This window comes from Nematolebias whitei, chromosome 2 (assembly GCF_014905685.2).
Source record: "Nematolebias whitei isolate Nwh7 chromosome 2, NemWhi1, whole genome shotgun sequence".
Classification (NCBI taxonomy): domain Eukaryota; kingdom Metazoa; phylum Chordata; class Actinopteri; order Cyprinodontiformes; family Rivulidae; genus Nematolebias; species Nematolebias whitei.
Window position 1 is genome coordinate 7,221,492 of NC_056499.1, and position 9,532 is coordinate 7,231,023.

General features: G+C 39.0%; 2 protein-coding genes across 3 annotated transcripts in view; both read left to right on the top strand.

The window, feature by feature from the left end:
- The first annotated feature begins 3,684 nt into the window (after positions 1-3,684).
- On the top strand, positions 3,685-5,148 carry LOC119428625 (5-hydroxyisourate hydrolase-like). 2 transcript variants are annotated; one of them, XM_037696303.1, is made up of 4 exons: positions 3,685-3,718; positions 4,338-4,477; positions 4,584-4,719; positions 4,841-5,148. In XM_037696303.1, exons 2-4 carry the CDS (start codon positions 4,347-4,349, stop codon positions 4,928-4,930), a joined length of 357 nt encoding a protein of 118 aa, XP_037552231.1. In that variant the 5' UTR covers positions 3,685-3,718; positions 4,338-4,346; the 3' UTR covers positions 4,931-5,148. The 2 variants fall into 2 exon arrangements, with proteins under 2 accessions (XP_037552231.1, XP_037552223.1); XM_037696295.1 differs by lacking the exon at positions 3,685-3,718 and adding an exon at positions 3,782-3,864.
- Positions 5,149-8,874: 3,726 nt separating this feature from the next.
- LOC119428643 overlaps positions 8,875-9,532 on the top strand; it is a 5,670-nt gene continuing 5,012 nt past the window's right edge. The window contains exon 1 of the mRNA XM_037696315.1: positions 8,875-9,007. The gene's annotated coding sequence lies outside the window, so the exon portion shown is untranslated. The remainder of the gene's footprint in view (positions 9,008-9,532) is intronic.

The following is a 9,532-nucleotide window of genomic DNA, read 5'->3' on the forward strand; positions in this document are numbered from 1 at the left end:
TATGCCCTATTTTTTTTTAACAACAGAACTATTGTTTCTCAAAGTTAAAATTAGAATCAAATAATACTCCCAAATTTTCTGAATTTTCTAAAAAAAAAAATAGGGCATAAAAAGAGCATATGAGAGCAAATGAAAAAAATATGAGTCCAAGAATAGAACCTTGGAGTACTCCATATATGAGGGGGCCAGAAGAGGAGCCAGATTCTCCGAGGGTTATGCAGAAACTCCTGTCAGACATGTAAGACCGGAGCCAGTCCAGAGCAGAAACATTAATATCACATTGTTCCAGCCTGGAGATCAGAACCCTGTGGTCAGTCGGGTCAAAGGCAGCTGTCGGATCTAAAAGCAAAATAACAGCAGAGTCTCCTGAATCTGGAGCTAATAAAATATCATTAAAAACTTTTTAAAGTGCAGTTTCTGTGCTGTGCAGAGCCTTAAAACCAGATTCAAGAATGCTGTGAGCATTTAAAACAGACTGCAGCTGCACAAAACAATCTTTTCTAAATGTTTTGATAAAAAGGCAAGTTTTGAAATTGGCCTAAATTTTGAAAAATCCATTCAATTCAGTTTATTTATACAGCACCAAGTCACAACAGAAGTCGGCTTAGAAACATCTTTAGTTTTGTTTTTTTCAGTGTTAATAATTTTGAGTTGATGGGTTTTGATTTGGGAGTTGTTTTAACACTTTTGTTGATGAAAAAGCTCTGAGCTGTCAATCAAGCGAGTTGAATGTTAACACCTGTGACTGAGTTAGATTCACTCCAGGTGGAGTTGATAAATGTTTAAGTTGTGACTAATATTATTGTGCTTTTTTCTATGGTGCTGGTAAGTTGATTTGTTTGTTTTGTTTTTATATAAAAAAATTAATATAATTTTTTTTTTTTTTTTTTTTACATTTAACTTGCTCACTGTTGCAGGTCAACACATTTGAACTTATGATGTAAAGAGTGTGTTGTGTGCGTGTAACTTTCTGTAGCCCTGCAGGTGACCACAAGAACTTTCAGATTTGGTGACTTGCATGTTTGGCTAATAAACACAGAATGCACTTTTAATGTTTTGTAAAAGAAAACAATGAATGTTAAAACATTAGTGAAAGAAAATAACACAATTTTAGTTTTAAAGTCACTTAATTGCGTCATAAAATAACAATGTATATTAAAAAATTTACACAGTGAAAGGGAATAACACCATTTTGAGTTAAAAGTGCACTTAAGTGGTGTCATAAAACAACACCAAGGGTGTCAAATATTTAACACTATTAAAGAGTTAAAATAATAACACTTTTCAAAGTGTACCTTTAACTCGGAATCTGTGAGAATTATATAAACTCAGAAAAAGTGTCAAATTGAACACTCTGAGTTGAATTAACACTCCTGTTTTTTGCTGTGTAAAATGTAAGTTAACATTATTTATCTGAGGAGCAGCTTTGAGTTTAACTCCATCGCAGAACTCTCATCTTGAGCAAGCATGAAGGCGACAGTGGAAAGGAAAAACTCTCTCATGAGCAGGGTGCACGTAATTTGTTTTAGTGAGCTCCTCAGGTGAGTACCAGGAGATGGTGTTTGGTACTCACCCCATATGTAGCTTTGTCTAAGTGCCACCTTCCTTGTTGTCCTCCTCAGTGCCACTCCCACTATCCTCTGCTTCAGCTTCCTGTATGGTAGATGATGCAGATGCTGCAGATGTACCTTATTGTCCTTGGTAATTTTTTTTCTCTTTCATTATTTTGTAAAACCCCCTATTTTGTGAAATGTGACACCCTCCACAAGTTTGTATTTGTATCTTGTGCATGGTTCTGTTTTGTGTTGTTAAAGTTCTAAAGAAAAAAAACTGGGCTACATACGTTTATTTGTACGGGCGTTTACCTTCGGGACAAATTGAGGTCGTCGATTGGTCAGTTGCTGACACGCCCACTGAATTGATTGACAGGATGTGTCTCAGATCTGACTTGTGTAAAACAAAAACAAAAAAAATGCTGAGGTCGCCCACCGGCCCTGGGTGGAGGTGGGGCGGCACAGGTGCAGCGGTAGCGGTGTTCTGAGTTTTAATGCTGTTAATAAAAAGTTCTTTAAAAAAAAACAGTGAGCGCCGGCCCTTCAGCCCACACATCAGACCGGCCCGCCAGGAAATATCCCGCTCCTCTCGATTAGCCATTCCAGGCCTGGGTGTTGATAACACGACGGTCGAGTATGCAAAGGCGTGTGGTAACACAGGTGAAGTTACGCATTCCTGATTGTTGTTGTGCATGCGTATCAGTACACCCTGCTCATGAGGAAGAAACCTTTAGCAGAACCAGGCTCAGGACAAGCGGCCATCTGCTTCGACTGGCTGGGTTTGGTAGGAACAGATACACAATGGCAGGTCAAGAATCACATGTTAAGATAGAAATAGTATAAAATAAACTATTCAATTTTAGTAAATCATTTAAGGAAATGAGGTCAATTTGTCCTCCAGTAGTCTAAACTTCAGGCAGCACAAGCCAACCTTAACTATAGGATTTATCAAAAAGGAAAGTCTTAAAACTGGACAATGTGTCAGCCTCATGGACAGAAACTGGAAGTTGGTTCCACAAGAGAGGAGCCTGATAACTGAAAGATCTGCCTCCCATTCTGCTTTTGGAAACTCTAGGAACCATAAGTAAACCTGCAGCCTGAGACCAAAGTGCTCTGTTAGGAAAATATGGAACAATAAGATCTGTAATATAAGATGGAGCTAGGTTGTTGAGGGCTTTGTAGGTTAGAAGTAAGATTTTGAATTCAATTCTGGATTTGACAAGGAGCCAATGGACAGAAGCTAAAACTGGAGAGATATGATCACTCACACTAACTCCAGTTAAGACTCTGGCAGCAGCATTTTGGATTAACAGAAGACGTTTTAAAGAAGTATTTGGACACCAGATAACAAACCATTGCAATAGTCCAGTCTAGACGTGACAAATGCATTAAATAGTTTTTCTGCATCAATTTTAGATAAGATTTTGGTAACTTTAAATTGTCCATAGTTGAGAGAGTGAATGGGTGTTTGTCTCATTTGTCTCCATGTGACCCTGTGATGGACTGGAGATCTGTCCACGGTGTACCCCACCTCTCGCACAGTGATCGCTGGACATGGACACCAGAAACCCCCACAACCCAAAATGGAAGAAGCGGGTAAAAGGTAATGGATGGATGTTTCTGTTCATTGCCCTGAGATGACTTCTGTTGTGACTTGGTGCTAAATAAATAAACTGAATTGAAATTAGAATTTTGTAGGATTCAGGCAGGAAATAAATGGTTGGGCCTGGAGTCACGCACACTCCTTTTTATAAATTTTTCATTCCCTCGTGACCCTCAACAGGATCACGGGGAAGCCGAAGCTGTGACTATACAAAAGACGAGATGATGGACAAATCACCTTTGCGTCATGAACAAATGTGCGCACACTCAATTAATCTAATACACTTCATTATGGGACAAAGCTGTGGTTTTAGATAAAATCCAACCAGGTGAACTCCACGCAATAATTTATTTCAAGGTGGAAACCATTGTGCTGCCAAGTTAAAAACACATACACCAGGAAAAAAAAACACTCTGATCTCCATGTTGCATGAGTCCAAAGTTCATAAAAACCAAAGTGTGACAAAAGGAGCTCTTACACCACAGCGTTACTGTTTACCAAGAAGATAAGTGCATGTGCACTGAAAGGCACACTAAATAGGACAGTTCTTCTCAGGCATAATGTGAGTAAAATTCTGATTCTGTTCATTAAACCATAAAATTACATTTGTCTGTGAAAGCTGCTGACCTAGTTTAGATCTTTATATAAGTGAACATGAGTGCATTCAGGCTGCAGCAACTGAAAGATCACATACTGCCTGAAAATAAGGTAAGCAGAAAGCATTGATTTTACAAACAAAAAAAAGGCTTTTTAAAATAGAGATCATTTATGTTGTTTCAAAATATGATGTATATACTTATAGTTATATTTCTGAAGGTTTGCACAGAACACCAGATGTTAGGATAGAACTAACATTTAAGTTGAAATTCAAAGAAGTTAGAGGAAACCAGTTAGTCTGAAGTTCTTGAGGCAGACAAAATAACAAATCTGTTCAAAAGTTTTAGTAATTTTTTGTGTTTATATACTGTCCTAATGCACATGTATGAAAATTAATTTTTGTGATTTTTATTTGTATTTTGTAGTTGTTGTTGAAAGAAGCACAAAAAAATCAAAAATATTTATTGTCAAATAACTGTACTTTCCTCTTAAATTTTTATTCATGCATGCAAAAGTAACACTTTTGTATTAGTATACAGTACTGCAGTAAGTTACAACGTTTGCTCCTATTTTTTGTGCTGTAGATCACACCGATGGACGGCTCTGCGAGTCCTTTGACCACTCATGTGTTGAACACTGCAGCGGGTGTCCCAGGGTCAAACATGACCCTCAGACTCTACCAACAAGACCCCTGGACCAGTGTTTGGAATCTGATAACCAACGGGTAATAACCTTCTAAAATAAAAGTAAAGGAAACCAACAAACCAGTTATTTAAGAACCTGACACTTTGCAGCAAAACCACATTTTTATTCACACGTTCTGTCAACAGGACCACTGATGATGATGGACGATGCCCAGGGCTCATCACACAGCAACAGTTTAGACCTGCTGTGTATAAACTGCATTTTGAAACAGCTCAGTACTGGGAAAGTATGGGAGAGACGTCCTTTTACCCCTACGTTGAGGTGAGGAAAGAGCAAACATGGCTTTTGTTCTGTTCATTTATTGGGGCAGAGTTGTAGCAGATAAGAAAAGTGTTCCCTCGTGATGGTAACTATATTTTTCTTTTTGTCTCTTATTTCACAGATTGTTTTTACTATATCTAACCCAGACCAGAAGTATCATGTCCCACTGCTCGTGAGTCGTTTCTCCTACAGTACGTACAGGGGAAGCTAAAGTCATGCTCAGCCTCCTGAGTATCGTTTCATCTAAATACTGTGACACCAAACAAGTGGTATGAGTCCACCAAGGACAGCACTCGGTGGTGAATAAAGGTCTTCTGTATTTGACTTCAGTAAAAGTAATGATATTGTTCAAAATGAGACTTGTATTAAGGAAATGAACTACTTTATTGTGAAAATATATTGTAAATAAACTGGAAAAATAAGTGTACAAAAACAAGACAATAAGGGTACTGTTGTATGTTATTCTAACAGATTATTTTCACATTTAGTGAATAATCAGCTTTACTTACTGTAGCTCCAGATTTTGTAGAAATGAACACATGACCCTTCAAAGATCGATAGCAGCAGCATTTTTGTCTCTTCAAGATAATTTCCATAATATCTTAATCATCATAGAAATGTAAGGGTGCATCAGGGATGATCTGACCTACATTACCTATATAGATTGGGAAGAGGGTGTGTCTTAAGAACGAGCCTTGTGGTACACCATTGTTGACTGTTAAATATCTGGAGGAAGTACCATTATGTTGAGCACATTGCCTCTAATCTGAGATAGGTAGTGAACCAACCAATGGTGTGATCTGAGAAACCAATTTCTGAGAGCTTATGACAGAAGATGTCATGCAGTGTCAAACGCTTCAGACAGGTCTAAGTAAAGTGCAGCACAATAATCCTTAGCATCCAATGCTTCAATGACATCATTGAAAACCTTCAACAAATTGTGCTGTGTTGTTTCCTGAAACCAGATTTATGGGGAGGTAAGATGTTAAAAGAATCCAAATACTTTTTGATTTGAGAGTTTATCAGATTTTCTACAACCTTGGCTAAAATACAGAGTTTAGAGATTGGTCGATAATTGTTCAGTGAGGTGGGGTCACCTCCCTTCAGAAAAAGTAGAAGAAAGGCTGTTTTCCAAGAGTCTGGAACAGAGTTTTGGCTTATGGACAGGTTAGATGTGAGACACCTGTTCTGCAATGATATGAGCGGACAGCCTTAAGGTGGAAGGTCATCTGGTCTTGCAGATTTTTTAGGGTCTAGACCTTTTTAACAGTTTATTAACCTCGCTAACCAAAAACAATGAAAACGAGTAGGTGTGGTTTACTGAGGACTGACTTGTAGGAGAGATTTGATTTGATGTTTGGCTTAAAGAAGAAGTGGCTGATTTTCCATTAGTAACTTTGGCAAATAAAGAACTAGAAGCAATAAAACGTCTGTTGAAACCGTTCTGGATCTCGTGCTTATTTTTTCATTCAACCTTTATTTAGACAGGTTAATCCCATTGAGCACACAGGAACAGAGTTAACAAGAAGTTGTGGTGGCAGGTTGGATGAATGAGAGCTGCCCGAGAGAGATTTGATGGTTTTCCAGAAACTTTTAGGGTCACTGAGATTTTTGGAGATCTGAGATGAGGATTAATTATGTTTCGCGGCTTTGATGGAAGCTGTACATTTATTCAGCTGCTGTTGAAAATTCCACCAGTCAGTGCCTGAGCCAGAGTTTCTGGTTGTAGCCCAAAACTGATCTCTCCTGTGCAGATGGTCAGCTAGCGCAGGAGTAAACCAGGGGCTGTCTTGTCCTTTTATTCTAAAGTGGCGAAAAGGGGCATGTTTATTTACAAAGTAGATTAAACTGTTCTGAAAATATAATAATAATAATAATAATAATAATAGTGATGATGATGATGATGATCTAGAATTGCGCTGCTCAAGGTGGCTGCATGTTGGAGCAGCTCTGTTACTTTCATTCTGAGATTTTGCTTTTGGAAACTTTAATTCCTCTTTTTCTGGATGTAAATAACATTTTTGGATGATTGTTTCCTCTGGTATCGGATGCTGTGCAGCTGGAAGGATTTTTACTGAAACTTTTTTAGTTTTGGACATTTGTTATGATGCGTAACCATGGCAACAAGGCAGTTTTCTACAACCAACAGCAGCGGATTAACGTCTCAAAAGCTCAAATAATATCTCAACTACAGCCCCAAATCTCAAATGAATTGAAAGGATGTTCTGTGGATGCATTCTCATCTACCTGCCAGCTGTGCTTGAGTACCTGACCACTGAGATCCTGGAACTAGCAGGAAACACGGCTCATGACAGCAGAAGGACAGGATCGTCCCTCGACACCTACAGTTGGCTGTCCGCAGTGATGAGGAGCTCGGCAAACTGCTGGGAGGAGTGGCCATCACTCTGGGAGGAGTTCTGCCCGGCATTTGGGCAGTCCTACAGCTCGGGGGAGCCGAGAGGCCAGCCGAGTCTGGGTGGACGGATCGGACGGCATCTGCAGCCAGTTTTTTGGGATCCACTGTGGGATGGACCTTTACAAGAGATCCTTCCTGCCTACAGCCATCAGCATCTAAAACATCTCTTAATGAAATGAGGATAACGAGTTACAACAACAAATAATTTCCCTTTGGGATAAATAAAGTATTTTTGAATTGAATGATGATGATAATATGATGATATAATATGGTATATATGTGAATATGCAGTCTGTGTGTGCATGTGTGTAAATTATAAACCTTGGAACAGAAGTTTTGCACAGATTTTTCTGTGTTGCCTCTGAATCAATGAGGCATTTTCTGACATTTCACTTTTGCCACTTTTAAAATGGTGGCGACGTCAATGATTCAGCGCTCAATGAGGCATCTATGGTCGACGTCTACAGTTGATCCTATATATATTTATAATGTAGCTGGTTTTTTTAAATATAATTTTCGTCTATTTTTTTTTTTTCAATTTCTATGCCCAAGATTGTCCAGTTGTCATTGTTGTCTACTGTGTCATAATTCTTAGTTAAAAACAGGTCTCTCTTGTAAAGGAGTCCTCAAGGTTCAATGAGACTAACCTGTATAAATAAAGGTTGAATATATATATATATATATATATATACACAGACACACATATACACACACAAGACACCCCAACCCCTGCAAAGATATATTGGTGTTTATATGTTCATCGATGTGATTAATCAAAATCAGTCAAATGTTCGTTCTATTTATTCAGAAAATCAACATGTCACATTTCAGGAGCTGGTTAAAATAGACACCGATTAAATGTTAAATATATTTCTATATTTATCACCATAGTAATAGTGTTACACACATTTGTAAACACTCAAAATAACACTTATGTTCCTTTAGTGCTTACCTTTAGCCTAAATATTTAAGGAGTAAACATTTTTAATAATCACTTTAAAAGGTATAAACGTTGTCTTTGGTGCCCGTTTGTTTTCCAAATGTATTGGTGTGTGTGAATGACAGGGATTGATGAACATAAAACACTTTGAAGAACGATGCTTTATGAAGTCAGTCCATTTCCTTGTATCAGAGGACCGGCAGATCTGCCACATCCAATATGGCGGCCGCTCCGACGTACGGCTGCAACGGATCAGCCCACTCAACGAGGTGTCTACTGAAAATGCCTCACCAGTTCTCTGTTGTGAACGCCCTGGCAAATGGAGAAAAGCCAGAGGAGTTTTGCTATGAAATAATTATGAATGATTGTTTGAAATGTGTTTAATAGGTTAACTCAAAAACCGCCGATCTGACTCCAAATCAGGGCTCTGGATATACATATTTGGAGGCGACAGGCAGGCACACACACAGCCATACATAGACGTATACGTCTGTGGGCGCGCGCCCCAAACACTCATACTGTGCCGACCACTAGGGGGCTCCACTCACACGCAGATGTCAAGATGTTTTGATTTTCAAAATATGTAGTAAACATTAAATATGCAAAATGTATTTTTTATAAGATCTTAAAAGTATGTTATTCAAAGTGTTTAGCATAATTTTGCTGTTGTTTATGTGTAATACTATAATAAATGTTTGCTTATACTGTTTACAAACGGCCTCTGTTTTACACGATGTGGTGGGTTGCCAGTTGGGCTTGTTTTGGTCTTGTTTTCATAAAGCTGGTAGCTTGCAAGATCTGGCAACACTAACGCGGTAATGCGGTTCCAGCTTCAGCGTTGTAGCTCTACATTACTGTAAGAAACAATGGCAGACGAAGAATTAGAGGCAATACGGCGGCAAAGAATGTCGGAGCTGCAAGCAAAGCAAGGGGTAAGAACTCAACACGAACTGGGAGCGTTTACGGCCGCCGTTCTGTCTGTTCACCATACATGTCAGAGTAGCATAAATAGAGTAGCGTTAATTCGCGCATGCGCATTCTGCAAGAGGCCCACCACGTTTAGAGGAGTCGTCAGTTCATCATACACTACAAGATACGACAAAAAGTCAGTAACTTGTTTTGGTGTACACATGGTATTATTGTGTATTTACACAATTTGCAGTGTGCAATGCATTTTCTGAACCGTGAATTCATGAACTTTATTTAGTCAGCATGGAAACCAAAAGACACGATAGGCCTGTCATGGCGGCTGTCTCCATATCCTCCATCTGCCTTTACGAGCCGAACTCTACGGACCGGTTCGGTTCCGCGGGGAAACCTTGGATGTTCTCCGTCTGCCAGACTCGGACTGGACGGCAGCTGCTGTGGTCCTTATTATCATCATGTTGCTGAAGGGACCTGCTAACAAGACCTGCTAACAAGGCTAACAAGACCTGCTAACAAGGCTAACAAGGCCT